General features: G+C 41.6%; 1 protein-coding gene across 1 annotated transcript; it reads right to left on the bottom strand.

Moving 5' to 3' along the window:
• Positions 1-880: 880 nt before the first annotated feature.
• On the bottom strand, positions 881-17,886 carry LOC148215005 (acyl-CoA (8-3)-desaturase-like). The gene is made up of 10 exons (XM_088145103.1): positions 17,665-17,886; positions 12,348-12,458; positions 11,736-11,933; positions 9,032-9,130; positions 4,962-5,090; positions 3,810-3,867; positions 3,361-3,437; positions 1,667-1,791; positions 1,426-1,516; positions 881-901 (listed from the first exon to the last, which is right to left on the bottom strand). The coding sequence occupies exons 1-10, from the start codon at positions 17,884-17,886 to the stop codon at positions 881-883; spliced, it is 1,131 nt and encodes a 376-aa protein (XP_088001229.1).
• Between the last annotated feature and the right edge of the window lie 1,884 nt (positions 17,887-19,770).

The raw sequence follows: 19,770 nt of genomic DNA, 5'->3' as shown, positions 1-19,770 counted from the left end.
GTCCCTTCCGTTCTGTTCATGCTGTTCACAGAGCTACAGATTGGGAAGTCCCCCTCACCCACACCTTAAATCAGAAGAAGACAACAGCAAGTCACTTGCATATGGTTGCCAGCTGGACTGGAAGGAGACTTCACTTTTTAAGGCAGAGCCACATTTTCTGCCTGGCGCATCACCAGTGGGGGCCATCTGCCACTTCTTGAATGCAGTAACAGAGGATGTCATCTTCTACCCACTCCCAGTTCATTGTAAAGGCACCTCCACTGGTGTTTGAAGCTGTACTACAAAGCTTCTGTTTTCTCTCCGAAGCTGTCTTAAGCCATTCTGGACTCTGCATTCTGGTTTAGTGACAGCACTAAATCATGATCCCACCCAAAGTCTTGGTGGCCCTCTTGTTCCAAGCAGCCACCAAGGTTTACCTTAAAGTTTAGAATCACGGGAGGCACATCCCTTTTTCGTCCACCTTAGCAAATGGAGTAAGGCAGGAATCATTTTGTCCCAGCTTCTTTGTTATCACAAGAGAATGAGCGTGTCAGAAGTTCAAATTTCACCTCAGCTATACCCATTTCTGCTTTCTCACATCAGAGAATTATAAAAAAACTATAAGCCAGAATAAAATAATGTCCAATATTATTTCACAAAAATAATAGAAGTACTGAATACAATAAACATTTAAATATCGACAGGAATTGTCAAATGGCTTTCCAAAAGCTGTAAGAAAACAGAAGTTTTGACTTGGGAATAGGAGGGAAGAAAGAGAAAGGGAGCACGTTTCTGGTAGCAGCACACAAAGAAGATGGTCCTGACTTAACGTCTAATGGGAAGGGTCCTGGAGGAAGGTCTCCACCAGTCTTCAGTTCTTCAAATAAACACGGGCAGGCAGTCATGAGAACTGAACGAACCACTGACAAGAAATGAAGAAAGACTCATTAAAGAAACTTACATTCGGAAGTACTTCTTAATGATTGCTGATCATTACACAAAGTTGGATCTTGCAAAATATAATGATCTCTAACTCCAAATTAGTGTGGTGGTGTCTCACTGGAAAGACCTGGGTTGGTGTATGAAAGATACAGTTACCATGGTCTGCAAGGAATGGCAACAGTAGGCAAGTCAGAGAAGGTAAGTGTGAATGTTTATCAACTCCTTTGCCAATGCTCCCAACCTTCTTAAAGGGAAACACTCTTTGTGTTATTTCCCTTTTCCTACTTTTGGTACCAATCAACCCAAAGAGAGAGATCCCAAGAGGTCTGCCTGAACATCTTTCTCTCTCAGGCCCAGCCCGCTGCTTGTCTCCCATTCATAAATGGTGACATGCAGAGGTGGCCAAGTCCTGATGTCTGTGCTAAGGAAGCGCAACAGAGCGGTGAACCATTCCTCATTGGAAGAATCCTATTCTCTCCATGATCAAAAGTCGTCCTTTCTTACCAAGTTAATTATTTCTGTTGTCTGAGTGCCTTCCTGTCCTAATGCATGGAGATAAGCTTCCTGCCAGTGCCGCCCAGACTCCTTCAGGCTGCTGCAGAAAGAGAAAGGGGAAGGAGAAGGGGATTTATGACAGCGAGGGCCTCTTCACCATGGCAGTGGCTTCTGTGCTGTTCCTGGCTCCTTATCCTTATCACTGGATAAGCCAGTGCCTGAGAGGACCCTCCCTTAGCCATGAACTCACCGTACGATATCTGCAAAAGCAGTGAGCAGGGGCTTGCACTCGTACTGAACACCGTGCTTGCACACAGAGATTTCACCAGAGGAGCCACCTTGTAGCAATTGTGTTGAGGCATGGTGGGGAAAAGGCTGCGAGAAGAAGAGATGGTGTCAGGTGACTATCCCAGAACTTTTGGCAGGTCCAAAACATTGCAGCCCTGCTTAAGATCGGCTGCGTGTGGTTTGTGACTGCCATGAAGGTCTCGCCCCTCCCCCCATATTTCTATGGCCTGCCCTTTTCTCCAGGTCATACTCACTGATGCTCAATCTGGAAGTTCAGGTACCCAGTGAACCAGTCATTGAACCATGAACCAACAACATTACATGTTGCAGAGAGCTAAGGGAGAAAGAGACAGCAGGTAAAGACCTCCAGTTGGTCCCTTTCTTTCCAGCCGCTGTGGCTTCCTGTCATAGGAGGCTCTATAATGAGTAACTCTTACTTGGCTTGTGTGTTGGGTTTCTCTTTCTTTGTTTTCTAAGCATTCGAGTGTAAACCTTTTTGACCCAGCCCAGCTCTAATGGACAATGTGTCCTGTACCATAACCTAGTGGCTAAGAGAGTGGCAGTGCAATCTTACACATCAGAGGTGCACAATCTGAGGGTCCGAGATCACACAGGGCTCCTACAGCCTTGGTGATGGTGGCAAGAGTCATTGCAGGTTGATAGCGAATTGTCATCTTAATTTGACAGGAGAAAAGGAGGACAACATTTTTAAATATAAGACTGGAAAGTAGGCATGTAAACTATTTTTGCTTTTAAGTAAATGTAAATGAAAGAGAGAACCATTTTTGTATAGCAGTTAAGGCATCAGATTAGAAACCAAAAGGCTGTGAGTTCTAGTCCTGCCTTAGGCACAAAGCCAGCTGTGTGACCTCAGGCCAGTCACTCTCTCTCAGCCCTAGGAAGGGGGCAAGGGCAAACCACTTCTGAAAAACCTTGCCAAGAAAACTGCAGGGTGTTGTCCAGGCGAGCCCCAGGAGGCAACAGCAACTCAACACACACACAAATGAAATAAAATCAAATGTAGGTGTTGTCTTGATCCCCGCCTACAGTTTTTTGAGATGCAACTTCCAGCACACCACCCACAGGCCAAGTGTGGGGATCAGCCCATTCGAAGGTGGTGTTGGCAACGGCGCTCTCTCTTTGCACCTGACAGCCTTTTGACCACTGGGGCAAATGGTGGCAGACAGAGAAGGGGAGGGTCTTCACCTGCTCTCCCTGGTTCTGTTTCTCCCCTGGCTTATGTTTACTTAAATGAGAGTCTGTGTTTAGGGAGTTTTCTTTCTCAATAAATTGAACGTTGAACTGCTAACATTCATTGATAGCTGGGCTAAACTTGCACTGTGCATCCTAGACTATCTACTTACTGATTTATTTGTATCCACCTTTATTATTTTTATAAATAATGCTAGGTGGTGAACATGCCAAATACTCCTTCCTTCTTCTATTTTCCCCACAACTACTTTGTGAGGTGTTGCATCAGTGGGAAAATATGTGGTTAAAAGGGTTGAAATTTACATTGTGTTATGATCTTAAAGAGAATTTTTATAAAATGATGTATGATTGGTACATGATGCTAGAAAAATTATCTACAATGGATTCCCTCTAGTGTCCAAACACTAAGTAAGTGTTGTGTCTGTGTGTCCGTCAATTACTTACAGTCCAGTTTTTCTTTAGAGCTGGATAGCGGAATAAGGTGAACTGCATAAAAGCCATGTATGCTACTGGAGTTAAAACTGGAAAAAATGAAACAAGAACTCAAAGATGTCTGAGCCACTCAAAGTTACAAGTATTTCTGAATGGTTCTCATTCCTTTCCCATTTCATTTTGGCTAATTAATTCTTACTACAGAATTTTTCTGTCTGCTGGCCATCTCGCCAGTCTAACTTAGCACATTCTGTATGTGTTGGGACGGCAACTCCAGAAATCTAGGAATTATGGTCTAACATCTGGAAGAGCCCAGTTAGGAAAACCTGAATATTTTTATTGAAAGAGTTTGGCCTTTGAACCCATGTATCACCCTAAGCCAGCTTTTGGCTTAGCTTCTATTGATGCTGGCGTTTTAGAGTTGGATCCACTTGTTAGGGCAAAATGGCAGAGCTACTCACAGGGAAAGTATTTGTGCTGGTGCTGGTAGGGCATATATTTCTTTTTCTTCTTGCCAAGCTGCAACAGAAGCACAGCAGTTTAGTGCAGGGCCAAGTAAACCACTCTTCAGGATAGGCCTGCTAACTCTCTTCTTCACAGTCCAGCTCAAGAAGTGTCAAATGTTATTAGTTTTCCTCATTAAGTAAGGGCAGGAGTTTGGGGAGTTGCTGTTTTAAGCAGGGTATCAATGGGTTATAGACTGTAATGGTGGTTTTAATCTTTGTATGCCACCCAGAGTCACTGCTCTGTCGCTGAGATGGTGGTTCCATAAATCACATAAATACATCCATTTCTACATAATTTGTTTTCTGCGACCTTAAGTGTGAAGTGACTTGCTCCATCCCTTCTGGACAAAAGTAGATACTGGGGACAGGCAACTTTGCTATGTCTAGAGAATGAAGGGTGCAGTAACATTTACGGTAATGTTTTTGTCTTGCTGGAAGCTCGTAGGACTTGCTAAGGACACAATCATATCACACAAATGAATATAGCCAGGTGTTTTCAAGTTTTTCTGTACTTGGCAGGGTACTTTCAGACTGGACAGGCTGAGGAAGGTTTTTGCTGTTTTGTTGCTGAAAGTCGGGGTTGCAAATCTGGGAGTTCTGGGACTTCAAAAGAAGGGAGGGGAGGGGGAATCAGGCAGTACATGTGCCTGGCAGGCCACTGGCTGCCCTTCTTGATCATCAGATACTCAGGGATTTATCGTTCTCTGAAAATTGTGCACGTCTCAGTTCAAAATGCATGCATAATGAACTTTTAGGGATAGAACATTGGAATTCTGTTCTCTGAAAGAAAATCCAGATTGTTTTTATTTTATTTCTTATTTCTTATCTTGATTTTTTTAACAAAACAATGTCTAGTCTTAAAGAAAAACATTAAAAAAATAACATTACAAACTAAAAATACAAACTGAGAAGGAACAGAAAAAAAATAACAAAACATCTGTCTTATACTAACATAGACAACTATGTTAAAGCAGGCAAGTTCCTGGCTGAACATATGTGAGATTGAATGAAACTGGAGACAAATTGCTAGATGCTCTCTAATTAAAGGTAGGCATTTCTAAATCCTTTAGGTTCTTTCAGGCACTCCCAGACCTTCCCTTTACTCACCTCCACAGAGAGGGGCTTTCCTAGGCTGAAGGGAACTGGGTGCAGGTTGATATCAGGGTCTTTCCGGAAACAGTTGGGTTTGGCATGATGCTGGTTATGTATATCAAGCCACCAGCTGCTTGAAAAACCCTGCACAGAAAATATCGGGGGGGAAAAAAGAGTCTTCATTTGCTCTTTGGAAGAACCATTGCCATGTACTTATTCCTGATCAGTCTGCTTCTTCCTGACACTAAAAATTGCTAGCACAATAAAAAGTGATAGAACTACAAAAGTAACTGAGCAAATGGGGGAATCACTCAGACAACCTTTCACTTCTCCAGGGCATTCGGCTGATAAGACAAAAAGTCACAGTTACTCAAGCTATTCCCAAATGGTTAGGAAGATGGACCCTATCAAGGCCTGGTTCTTTTCTCATTACAAATGGTGAATTTTTATTGCAAGCTGCAAAAATCACGTCACTCTCTAGTGCTGCTGGGATAGTTACTGGAGATACACGGTCTAGATCTACGTTCTGCCTAAAAGTATGACATGCTGTATCTCTTACACCTCCTGGCCTTTTGGGCCTACGGTGTGGATGTTTTGTTCTATATATTGGGGGAAATTAATACATACAATTAATTAATTAATTAATTAATACAATTAATACATACAATTAATACATATGTGTATTAAGGAGAGCAAATTAGCACAGTTGCAAAGGTGCATTAGATTAAATAATTGAAGCTAGTGCTGAAAAATTACTTTATATGTAATTTTCAATTGTGCAGTATTTATCATCCTCACCACTGAAATCCCAGAAATCATCCTTCTGTCTCCATTACAGTGTAAAGTAGAAGGAGTCAGAAATCATCCTCAAAATCTAAAAATTAAGCTTTTATATACTATATGTATTACATTTATAGCTTGTCTTTCTTTCAGGGAACACAAGGCAGACCTTGCCAGACATAGAAGAAAATTAATAATAATAATAATAATAATAATAATAATAATAATAATAATAATGATGATGATGATGATGATGATGATGATGATGATAATGATGATGCCACCGCCGCCTATCCCGGGTCCTTGGGAAAGACTTGATAGGTGGATAAAAATGCCAACCAGGGCCAGCAGCTGCAGAACTACTGGAAGAAAAGTTGTCTGCCCATCGCAAATATACAAAGACTGAAAACAAAGAAGTACTGATTTGCTATTACAAATCAAGTCCAAAGAGAAGAGGATATCTGAAAAAAACAAAACAGAACACGCACCACTTCTGGAAAGAACAACATCCAGAATCAGAAACAACAGAACAGAGGCTAGCAGATCAGTGCTGATTTACAACATGAAACAAAGTATTCATAGAAATAGAATTCGAAGAACTGCAAAGGGCAAAGAAATCGAAGCCTTGCCAGAAGTAGCTCAGAAAGAACAAAGCTCTCTGACTAAAAAACAAGAGGAATTGAAACAAAGAATAACTGCACATCTAGAACAGGACAAAAACAACAGAATAAGGTTGCCTGCATTGAATCTTGTTACAAAGAAACAGCTAGCACAAGTATTAAATGATGCCAATACTGTAATATCAAATATAAGCTCCAGCTCACTGCAAGAAACAAACCAACTGATGTAGAGCACGGCTGTAATTATAACTGAATACCCTGGATGCAAAATCAACACACAAGAAAAAAAGCCAAACAGTGCACCCCCAAAATGGAAGATCCGGTTGGAAAATAAGATCAGTGTGCTAAGATCAGATGCAAGCAAGCTAGAAAAGGTGAAGGAAAAGAAGTTGAAGAACAAGAAGACCAAAGAATACCTGATCAAGAAATATCACCTGGAAACAAGGAAGATCAAGGAAGTACTGGAAATAATAAACCAGCAAATAACAGCCATAGCCAAGAAGATCAGCACATACGAAGCTCGAATTGCACACTACAGGCAGAATCTCCAATTTCAGTCAAATCAGAAATGTTTCAACCCATCCATCAGTGAAGAGACTGCAATGAACCAGTCAACACCTGCAAAAAAGAAATAGTGCAGTTCTGAGAGCAGCTATGGGACAACCCAAAGAAATGCAACAAGAATGCAGCTTGGATAAAGCTGGTAGGTAAGAATAAAAAAGAAGCTGAAATGAAAGAACTTGTAAGAACAGCAGAAATGGTGGAGAAAAGGGCACGGAAGATCAAGAATTGGTTTGCACCAGGTGAAGATGGACTGCATGGTTTTGGTTGAAACATCTGACTGGTCTGCACCTACTCATTGCCGAGCAGTTTAACAACATACTGCAAGGAGGTGAAATTGAAGATTGGTTAACATCTGGAAAACCATACCCGATAATGAAAGTTCTAGCAAAAGGGGCAGCATCAGGCAACTACAGGCCAATTACCTACCGACAACTTTCCAATTGCTAACTGGTGTGGTAGCTGATGCAGTCCAAAAGCATCTAGGTGAAAACAAGCTCTTTCTATCTGAGCAGAAAGGAAACTGCCTGAAGAGCAGAGGGACAAAAGATCAGCTCCTAATTGACAAGATGATTTTGGAAAACTGTAAGAGAAGGAGGACCAATGTGAATGTAGCTTGGATTGATTACAAGAAGGCATTTGACTCCCTGCCACATGACTAGATAATCAAGTGCCTAGAAATAACAGGCATCAGTAGAAACATCAGAAGCATTGTGCAAAGATCAATGGCACAGTGGAAGACACAGTTGATGGTCAGTGGCGATAGTCTGGGAGAGGTTAATATCAAGAGAGGAATCTTTCAAGGAGACTCACTATCACCACTACTGTTTGTCATTGCATTGATTCCTCTGTCAACAATACTGAACAAGTCTGGCCATGACTATCAAACATCAAAAACAAAAAGGAAGTTATCCCACCTCCTTTACATGGATGATCTGAAGCTGTATGGAATCACACCAATGGAAGTGGAATCGCTGCTCAACACTCTCCAAATATACTGCCCAGATATTGCAATGGAGTTTGGACTGGACAAATGTGCCACCCTTAACATCAACAGGGGAAAAACAGTGAAAACTGAAGGAGTCAAGATGCCCAATGGAAATAATATCAAGAGTCTGGATGAAGAAGACCACTACGAATACCTGGGCATCCCCCAGGATGACAACATCAAGCACACTGAAGTCAAGAAGACAGTTAGTACTGAATACATCAGAAGAGTGAAGAAGATCTTAAAGTCAAAACTCAGTGGTGGAAATACCATCAAGGCAGTTAACACCTGGGCAATTCCTGTCATTAGATATACAGCTGGAATAGTGGACTGGACTCAAGGTGAACTAAAAGCCCTGGATAGGAAGACCAGAAAAATAATGACAACAAGTCATGCCCTTCATCCACGCAGTGACGTTGACAGGCTCTGCTTACCAAAGAGCGTAGGTGGGCATGAACGTTGCAAGTAGACCAGACAGTTGAAGAAGAAAAAGGGGCATTGGAAGAATATCTGAAGGACAGCGAAGAAGATGAACTGAAGTTAGTACACCATGAAGGCTTACTGAATACCAAAGAAACCAAACTGGCCTAGAAGAAAGAGCAAATGAAGAATAGAAAAGAGACATGGCAAGGAAAAGTATTACATGGTCAATACACAAAAAAACTAGCAGGCAAAGCAGATAACAAGAAGACCTGGCAATGGCTAATTACAAAATACAAAGACTTGCAAACAGAAGTAGAACGACTGTGGCAAAGGAAAGCAAAGATAGTACCAATAGTAATAGGCACCTTCGGTGAAATTCCAAAACATCTGGAGCACCACTTAAAGATTATTGGCATTGACAAAATCAACATCAGTCAATTGCAAAAGGCAGCTTTACTTGGAACAGCTTACATCCTGCAACGATACCTTTAACTCCATTAAACAACATCTGCCTATCTCAGGTCCTTGGGAAGGATTCGATAGATGGATAAAAATGCCCAAACCAGTCTAAACATCTGGCTGACTGAGTGAGCAACAATAATAATAATTTAAACTTGTATGCTGCCTGATTCCAACAACTCTGGGTGACTCACAACAATTTAGCTTCAGCAAAGTTGATTTGAGAAAACCCAGCCACACTTTTAGACTCTTACCTTAAGGATTCCCATCACAAAAGTGTGAGCCAGTCTGTTCCATTTTGGCTTCCGAAAGACTGAAATATGCCCAAGATGCTGAAGGAAGCCATATTGGTTCTGGAAGGCAAGAAGAACATGAAGTGTATGAGACTTTTCTTTCGTCAGGTTTTTAAGGCTGGTTGCTTTGTTTAAGCAACCATACTTTCAAATATTTATTTGAGAAGTATTTAAATTGGGAAGCACAATCGCAGCTATCGGCAAAGAAAATTAAACAGAAATGTAAGCATCTTCATTCTGCTGAAGGAAACGATATTGGAAGGCAAGAAGCAACACCAAGTGGATATGATCTTTTTCCCTGCACAAGAGCTTCGTTTGTAAGGACTGGTTGCTTTGTTTAAATATTCCTTTGGGAAGTACTTAAATTGAGAAATGTAATAACAGCTATTTATGTACCAACAGTAGCAAAAAAAGTTAAACAGAAATGTAGGCGTCTTCATCCTAAGTATTATTGATTCCCAGAAGGCTAGGAAAGAACACTGTTGTGATTCCCAGTAAGGCCATGTCTTGCAGAAACAGGGATAATTTAAAAAACTTCTCTATTGAATGCTTTGCATTATACTTCAAAGACAACTACTCAATTAAATGAAACTTTTAAATATAATGGGTGCAGGTTGGGAGCAACATTCCCATGAATTCCCACAGGGCTGCTGTACTGATTTCAGGCTTCCAACCAAGCTGTGTTCCTCAGATTTTTAGCATGAACATAATCATTTCCAAGAGAGTAAGGCCTGCATTTATGATAAATGTTGGGATAACTGGCCCCACTACATTATTGTTAGCCTTTAAAAGCTACAGTAGTGAGGTAGGACGAAGTTATAGAAAAGGATGTTCCACAGCTGCACCATAATATTTAAGTATGGTGTACATATATCACCCAGGAGGGAATTCTACTTGCCAGCTCTCCCCATGGTGGCCCAAGCAGATTTCTGCCCACAAACTCTGCTAACATTAAGATTCCCCCTCTTTGTTTCAGATGAGTGGGGCAATGGGAACTGCAGTTGATTCTGGTCTGCATGGTCAGAGATGGAAAGTGTAGGAGTTGGGTAGACTGAGGAACAATTGGATTCTGTCTGAGGCTCAGGGTGCATTGTGGAAGGATGAGAGGATGGGAGAAAGAATATGAGCAGAAAAGTGTGTGGAAAGAAGACGGAGGTGGAGGAGGAAAAGGAAGGAGGAAAGATAAGTCAGGTGAAGGAGAACATTAGAGGGAAGAAGTGGACTGGTGGATGGAGAAACTGTGAGAGCATCTGGAGAGAGAGTCATACATCTGGAGAAGATTCAAATTTTGTATACGAGGATGGAGAAAAAGTCAACAGAGATGTAAGAAAGTTAGACAAGTGGGATAAGGGAATCACTGGAAACTGGCAACTTCCCACGTTGCTACTGTGGTTGGGAGAGAAAAGTTAGTGTTGGAGGTGAAGGAATGAAAGCTGTCCCTACCAGTAATGAAGAGGCAGATTGGACTTGGCAGTGACGCCATTTGCATCTGGTGCATCAGTGGTGACCTTTCTTGGAGAGGGAGGTCCGGCAACAGCCACCTCTACATTGGATGACTGCCACGCACTCTACCTGAGGCTGCCCTTCAACCATCCACAAAGTGCATCTCACCTCCCTGCAAGCTGATGGTGTAAGATGGCTTCCTCTGGCTTCCAGGTTTTCTGAGGACAATTCAAGATGCCGGTTTTAGCCTAAAAACCCTTACGGGATATGGGCACAGGGATTCATTCCAATTAAGTCTGTCTGGCTTGTACATTCTCTTGGGGGGGGGGGACACCCTTAGGCTAGCTCAATTTTGTCCTTTTTAATGAACGCTATGATGTGGTTTTATATTTTTACTATTTTAGGACTTAGATTTGTGGGCCCCGAGAGACATACAGTTGTGACAGTATAGTGGTAGTGGAAAATAAAAACATGGGTAAAATCTTGTGAGGGAGAGGAGGAGGAGGAGGAAGAGGAGGAGGAGACAAGGACCTGAGGGTAGGATCCCTTATATACTCAATCTGTGTTCCAAGTGCTGACACAGAATATGAATTCATCTAAAAGAGGTTTTCATTGCTACAAGGGACTGTTTCTAAAGGAACTGTCAATTTGTGTGCAAAGTCTTCCTCAGGCATTTTTCTCAAGGGTTCTGTGTATGCAGGCCCACATCTGTCCCTCAACGCATCAAACACTAGAAGCTTTGGCCTGTAAATATAATCTAATTCTCTGGAAATGTTCTGTTCTTTTAAAATCAGAATTGAGAGAAATCTCACTCCCAAATGCCCAAATGAGTTCTCCAAACTTGGGACTCTCCATCTCCTTATATTTGACTAATATTCATGTATGCCTTTCTCTTTCTCTCTCTCTTTCTCCTCCCCCCCCTCGCCCCCCTTCTGGGTATAAAAGACTTCCCATCCTAAAGAGTGGGCAGAATATAGCAGGCCTCTGCTTGTCTGAGTGTAACATTTCATTTCTGAGCTAGAAGAACCAGCAAACCAGCAGGTCTGATTTGGTATCAACTAATTTCCCGTGTTCATATGTACAAAAAGGTTGAAACTGCATTAGCAACACACTGAATGCTTACCAAGAATATCTTAAGAAGTATTGACTTAACTATTAGTTTTGGAATACTTAAGAATAATTTCACATCCTGTTGTACTCAATAGTGATAATAGTACATTACCTGTGCAATGGTGAAAAATGCTGCGCCAATAAGGAAAGGCACCCAAGATTTTCCAAAGTACCAGATAGTGAGCCAGGATGTAACGTCTAGCAGGAAAGCGTGCAGGAACATGAAGGTAAAAAAGGCAAAACTGGACTTCAAGAGTCCCATCTTCTTCACTTTCGAGCGTAGTTCACGAAAATCCTGTACCAGCCTTTCCTGTGAGGAACGGTGATAGTTAAGAGAGCGCCCAGCAAATGGTTAGCAGACCTTGTGCAATCTGTGCTGCATTTTCACCTTTCCATGAGATCACAAGGACAGTGACAATAGTATCCAGCTGCTTCCTTGGATCTGCGTCAATGTCTCAGCAGGTACACGTGAAAATTCTTTCTGCTGCCTCCTCATCTTCGCTTTAAGCAGAACAAACATTGTACAGGGTAGTTCAAAGCATTAGGACAAGGCGAATGAGGCTTCCATGCTCTAACTGTACTCCATGCTCTAACTGTAACAGAGGACTTTGTCTACATGTGAATGGATTCGGTTCTCTCTTCATCTCTCTCTCTCTCTCAGACACAGACACAGATACATGTGTACCCATCCTGTGTTCTAAAGGTAGAGCTGGGAAATACTCACATTTTTGGTGGGCTCGCAGCTAGGTTGATCTGGTGCCAGCTCTCCAATTAACAGTGAGTTCAAATATTTCTTTACCAGCCCCTTATCCTTGTGGAAAGCTGCAAAGCCATCCTGAGAAATTCAGAAAGAAAGGAGGTGTAAAAAGGAGAAGACAGCAAGGCTGATATGATAGATATGGTTATTTATTTATGTATTTATTAATTAATTTGTAATGTTTGTATAGCTGCCTGTCTTAAAACAACTCTGGGCTGGGTGGCTTGGTGCGCTTCTGTGAAAAGATGAAACCCCCTGAGGGCCTCTCCACAGACACTGAGGGTGAAGTTCCCCAACAGGCTCTGGAGGAACCCAGCTCTATGACAATGGCTCACACTGAGGGCTGAGGCAAATGAACCAATTATTTTGGTTCATCTGAAGGAGGAGCAAGGCAGGAAACTTCCTCCCCTGCCATGCTGGGTCCTTGGGGTGGTCTGGTTCTCTACCGGCTTTGTCTGGGTTCACCCGCCTCTGAGAATGGTCACCACAAAGATCTTGCTCAGCATCTGCTACAGTCTAGCAATATTAGAGCAGGAGGTAGGGCACCTTATGGGCAAACCTAATCTTAATCCTTCTGATTATGAAAAAACCCTGCCCAGCTGTTTCATAAGTCGGGCTCATCAAACCCTTTCCTTATCTACTTTCCATCCACTGGGCCCCCCTGAGCCATTTGCCTCTCCCCTGCCTCATACAGAGCTTCTCCCCTGCAGTGCACAACCATGGTTACAGCTATTGTGAAAAACCACCTGGATGTAAAGGGCTGCCCTGCTATCCTTCAGGCATCACAGTTAGAAAGGATTGGTCTTATTCCAGGAGTTGAGAAATAAGCACAAAATCTCCAGTTCCGACATAACAGGAGAAAAGATGGTTTCTGCAAATGAGAGCCAGGGAGATGGGGAGGCAGAACGGGGTACGTCAAGGGAGTGCAGTCTAAGAGTAGACCCACTCTGGTTTGGCATTCTATATGAAACCGCCAGATGAAGAGGCTCCTACAGGAACTGCTTTCTAGGGCTGCAGTTACTATGCTTTTCTAGGGGATCCAGGGTCAAGGAAACCCTTAAGGGTTATTTCTTTCCCTTAAAAAGAAGAACAGAGGCCTGTCTAGCATTTGTGTCTGAGAAACAAAGCTTGGCAATGTAATTGCCTCTTGAGCTTGAACTTTAAAAAATATATATTTGGAATAAACAGCAAGACGGTGATTAAAACTTTGATTTTAGAAAGTTACAGTTGGACTAAGGGTCCAGATAAATTTAAAATCATATTTTGGAATTAATTATAAAGAAACCTTCCTGTGAGAAAATGCTTTTGTTTTTTGTTTAAAAAAACATACAGTAGTAAGATTTAAAAAATTGGGCACTAGAGCAATTAGAAGGAATTAAAGATTACAATTAAAGGAGAAGAACACTTAAACTCAATTTACAACTACAGAATGAAGCAAAATATTTCAACACTGGAGATATTGAAGGATATTTTTGAGCAATGAACCCAGAAGTTAATTTTAAGAGCATCTGCCTCTATAGATAGACTGTGTCTAAAAGATGTTATGGAAGAGGAACAAGTTTTCCCTACAAGATCGAGACTGAGTTGAAAGTGGATTTACAAACAGGCTACAAGAATGACATGGAAAAAGATGTTACACTGGACATGCAAAAGAAGCCAGCTGATGTCTTAATAATTAGAAGGGATATACAAATAGCAAACCAAGAGAGTGACCTGGATAATTAAAAAGAACAGAGGCACGTCTAGCGTTTGTGTCTGAGAAACAAAGCTTGGCAATGCAGCTGCCTCTGGAGCTCTCAGGCCTGAAGGCTGGAAGGAAGGGAGAAAGGAGTTCAAGGCTGACTTGAAGAAGGAAGAGGAGGAAAAAAGAAAAAGGAATGGAACTACATGGCTGGCTGTCAGGAGCAAGAATGGAGAAAGTGGGAGTATGAAAGCAAGAAGAAATTGTGATAAAGGAAAATGACTTTTTTTCCCTCCTTTCCTATGGAGGAACACCCTCCCTTTCAGACTTGAGCTCTTTCTTCTGGAAGAAACTGCATTTTGAGGAGGAGGAGGAGGAGGAGGAGGAGGAGGAGGAGGAGGAGGAGGAGGAGGAGGAGGAGGAGATTTAGAATATTAGAATGTGCAGGTGTGGTGCTAGTAAGAAAGCTGCCTTGCAGACATGTAAAGAATTTCATCTCTGATTCTTTTTGTTTATATATTGAAACAGTAGCCTTCTTTAAACATTAATTTATAATATTCAATTATTTTTAAAAAACCATATTAATCATTTGTAAAAGGAGAAGATGGGTTCCATAATTCCTCCCATTGTTGTGTTGGGAATGTTTCTTTAACGTTTTGTGTCGGTTTTATCATACCATTTTTTATTTGTTCTGTCTTTGGGTTATACCTAAGTCACAGTCTGTATATACCTCCCAATAGGTGGTCTTGATTCTATATGGCAGTGTTTCTGGCTGGGGAATTCTGGGAGTTGACACCCACACATCTTAAAGTTGCTGAGGTTGAGAAACCCTGCTATATGGGTATTTCAGATTCTGTCATTTTTCACAGAAGCTGTTCCTCATTTTTGAGGTCTCCTTTTATTCTTCCAACTATTTGTAGGTACACCAACCATGGTATATTCCCACCTTCACCCAAGAATTCTTGCTGTGTCTTTAGTCTAGTCATGGGGTCTGAGTGTCTAATCTTCCATACTTTTAACAAACTTTATGTTATCATATGTCCCTTAATTTTTTGTCCTCTTTCGTGTCCCTGTACCTTAAATATCTATGAAGTCTGTGAACTAGGCTGGCTCCTTCCAATATTGATGTTCTGCTGTTTGGGGATTTTATCCATTCCGTTCTATGGCAAACAGCTTGCTCTGGGAAGAGCAAGACATTGTTATTGATGCATGCTGCTAATTCGGAAAGCCAAAGAATATTGTTACAATTAGAAAGCAGTTAGGACAACAAAGTGAATGAGGCTTACTGCAGTTTATTGAGATATGTCATAAAGCTCTGTTTATGGGAGAATGCCCAGGGGAAGGGTTTATACTATGTAATACATATCTGTTCTTACACCACACTAGTCATCCTTGAAGGCTATACTTTCTCAAACTATGCTTTCATTTGTAAAGGTGTAACAAGACTGATCCTTCTTTATTATTAAGCAAGCATGCAGAACTATATTTAACGTTATTCTTCCTAGCCTCTGCTAGAACAAAGGTGTTTGAAACCTGTGTCCTTGGAGACTGTAATTATCCTGTAAATTGCATAGTCACAGATAGTTACATATAGTGATATACGTAGTTAAACATAGTTACACATTGTTCCGTACATAATTTAGACTGGTTATGCTGCATAGTGCATTCCATTCAGCATCCAAAGTGTATTTGTGATGCATTTGTATCACAAATGGTTCTTGAAATACAACACTCCCACAGTCCTCCCTTTTAACATTTTGAATGTTAACATATTGACACGTAAGGTTTACTTTCTGGGGTCTACAGTGAATTGTTAATCCCAAAATACAACACACCATTGCAACACAACAAGCCACTATACATAAAACATCATATATGAGCTTCCTTAAGTCTATTCTGCATTAGGAAGCCAGCATGTACTTTTATTGAAAGGCCTTTGATTATGTTGATCATGTCAAGTTGTGGAATGTGCTTAGAAAAATCGAAATCCCAGAATATCTCATTGTCCTCATGCAAAACCTATACTACAGGTCAGGAAGAAGGGCAGAACATGGTGAAACAGCCTGGCTCCAAGTTGTCAAAGGAGTAAGACAAGGCTGCATACTGTCCTTGTATTTATTCAACCTACTGTATATGCAGAATATATATTGAGGGAAACTGAATTAGAACATGGTTAAAATTGGAGGAAGAAACATCTACAATCTGCACCATGCTGATAACCAAAAATGCAAGTGATTTGCAAGCTCAAGCAATGACAGTTAAACAACACAGTGAAAAAATTGGAGTATGATTAAACATAAAGAAGACCAAACTAGTGACAACAGGTAGAACAATCAGCCTTAGAACTGACAATGAAGATACTGAAGTGGTGGACAGCTTCTGCCTTTGAGGATCAACCATCAACAGTAAAGGAACCAGCAGTCAAGAAATTCACCACAGACTAGCACTTGGTAAAGTAGCCACAAATCCCTTGGAAAAGATAATCAGATGCTGGGATGTGTCTCTGGCTACAAAAGTCAGAATCCTGCAAGCAGTGGTTTTCCTTGTTACAATCTATGGAAGTGAAACTTGGACTTTGAAGAAGAAGGATAGAAGGAATATTGATGTTTCTGAACTCTGATGTTGGAGAAGACTCCTGAGAATACCATGGATATCCAAAAAACCCAAACAAATGGATCATTGAACAAATCAACTCAGAGTTCTCACCTGAGGCACAAATGACCTTTGGAGAAGTTTATAATGCTGGGAAAGGTGGAAGGAAAGGGAAGAAGAAGACAACCAGTGGCAAGGTGGATGGACTCAGTTGTAGGATGCACCATTGGTAGACATGAAGGACCAGGTTGAAAAAAGATTCTCCTTGAGAAAAATCTATGTATGTGGTCACTAAGAGTTGACTCTGACTTGATGGCACATAATAATCAATCAATATTAGTCACATATTTTAGCTGAGAAAGTTTGCCAAACTGATTTTTTCTTGGGCAAAAATTAAATGGTATCTATACTTTTGCACAAGACCTTTTGAACAGATTTTCAGGCCTAAGCTGTATTCTGGCACATGGGAAGCTTTTTACATCCCCTGGTAGTCAGTGAGGTTTAAGCAATCTAATAGCACACAGAACTGCAGCAAGAAATGTACCCTTTTCCATTACTGAAAATAAGCCTGCAAATTACAGCAACCTGCTTCTCTGGCAATCATCTCCCCTGCCCCTGCCCCTGCCCCTGCCCCTGCCCCTGCCCCTGCCCCTGCCCCTGCCCCTGCCCCTGCCCCTGCCCCATTCCCTTTCCAATGCCACTTCTGAATTTTGGTCAGATTTTGTCACTCAGTCCTATAAAACTGCCAAGTGATACAACCACCATCTGGAGCTTCCTTACATTATGTCACACCACTGGGCTGTCCAACCCAGAATGACCACTCTGTAATGTCAGGAATTCCCTACAGCTTCAGGCAGGAGGGATTCTTTTCCCCTCATTCTGCTAGCTGAGAACCTTGGAGAATGGCCAGGGAAGACAGGACCTCAACCGGAACGGTGTGCATGCAAAGCAAGTGCTTTGTGGCAGCCCTCAGGTCATTCTGAACTCTCTTTCCCCCCAGCAAGGACTCACCGTGGCATCTTGTCCAGAATAGTGTCTGATGAGACGAGGCCCTCCTGGATGCCGCAAATAGAACTGGCTGACATCATAAACCTTTCGGTCGATGACCAGCCATCTCTCTTCCTTGAAGTTTCCATTGCCTGTGCGGAGCTTCACCTCCTCCCAGGTGTAAAGCCGGGTGACCCCTGGCTCAACTTCTGGCTTCCCTGCACTGGCTCCTGACTGAGGGGGCATTCTCACTGGGGACACTTAGACCCACTAACACCTGGGCTGTGCTGTTTCCCCTGTGTAAAGTTGAAGCAACTCTGCCTCTTCCTTCTGTTAGATGTTGCAGACAACTTTATATATACCTCTAGCAACCACCCATACCCCCCTTAAGTTTTTATTTCTCCAGGCATGCTCTTGGATTCTCTGCTCCTCCCTCATGTTTTGCTCCTTCATGATGCTGCAGAAGTCAGTTTTTGGTGTACATGGACTTTTATTAGAACATAACATTGAAAAAGAAGCAATATCATTCTTGGAGTTTTTGAATAAATAATAAAATATATCAGTATTTAAACATCTCTATTCTGATGAATGGTGATACATGTTGTGCAAGAGCCATGGCAGCCCTCCGTAGGAGTCTAGCAGGCATCATCACCAATGGTCACTTTTGTAGATACCAACAGCAGAAAGGCAGAGAATTGGGAAACTTACTCAGGGACAAGGACACTGCAAAGAATCAGCATTTCATAAGGCCTGCTTCCAAAGCTATAGATATTTCTGGGCATGGAAATGCTCCCACAAGTTACTTTTTCAAATATAGTTTCATTCTAATTTATTTCCCAATGCCAATGCATTTTCAAAATGGGAGATACACTTACATCAGCCTACTTGTGAATTAAACAAAAGAGAGGCACATCAGACACAGGAGAACAAGCAACTTTCTCCCTTCTTAGACCTTTTTGCTATGAGTATTTGTCCCAAAAAGCATGGCCAATAGCCAGGGACTATGAAAATTTTAATCCAAAATATCTAGAAGCCTGCCACAATGCCATGAACTTGGGTGGACATTTAATTAGAGACTCAGGCATTCTGTCATCTGTCCATTAGCAGAAGTAGCAAGTAAGTTTCTTCTTGTAACCATAGTGCATATAGTGTGCCATAAAATACAATAAATAACAGCAAAATAAGCTATGCAGAAATATCTCTTCCTGACCTTGATTTTAAAATAAGCAGATTATATCCTGCTGAAAACTTTTATAAAACTCACAGTGCAATAAAATAGGATACCAATAGAAGCGAATATGTGTAGCTCAGGGTTGAACTGTGGAGTCCTTTGGGCTCTCTGAGCTTGGTTGTTTTCTTGCAAACATTTTGTTACCCAGCTAGGTAACATCTTCAGTGCTAGAATGGAATGGGGTTTGCTCTCTGTTTATATACAGAGACCCAGGAAAACATAAGGCAGACAATCATACTACAGATCAGAAGAACACAGTATCAACACCAACTCAAAGCAGAGGACAGAGCAGCCCTCAAAAGCCTAAGGAAGGACCAAACCATTATCATCCTCCCAGCAGACAAAGGCTGAACCACAGTTATTATGGATAAATCACAATACTTGCAAAAAGCCAAAAAAAATTTTAGAGGACAAATAAACCTACATCCCAGTTAACACCAACCCAATACAGAAACTAGACAGCCTGATCATCAGAACCCTTAATGACCTAACCAAGAAAGGCCAGATCACAAAAGAAGAACAGTGTTGGATGAAAAGCAGGGGACCCATCCTCCCACGTTTCTATTGACAACCAAAAATACACAAGCCTGACATACTGCTTCAACCAATTGTATCTTTACCAGGGACTTCAACATACAACATAGCGAAAGAACTGACAAAAAAGCTTGGACATCTCACAAAGAAGAGCAAATATTCTATCAACTCCTAACTACAGTGCCTCCAGAAAATCAAAGATGTACACATAGATGAAGATGAAATTATGGTCTCATTTGATGTCACAGCACTCTTTACATCCATAAACCCAGAACTAGCAAAAGAATCCATATCAGCAGTACTACACAACACATCCGACCTAACCAAATACACCCAGATCGAGATACCCAGAATCATGGACCTCA

The sequence above is a fragment of the Python bivittatus genome, unplaced genomic scaffold, assembly GCF_059951505.1.
Source record: "Python bivittatus isolate LINGU-HERP-01145 unplaced genomic scaffold, Pbiv_v1 ctg000480_np1212, whole genome shotgun sequence".
NCBI lineage: Eukaryota > Metazoa > Chordata > Lepidosauria > Squamata > Pythonidae > Python > Python bivittatus.
Note: the sequence above shows the minus strand (reverse complement) of the source record. Positions and strands in the feature narration are given on the sequence as shown.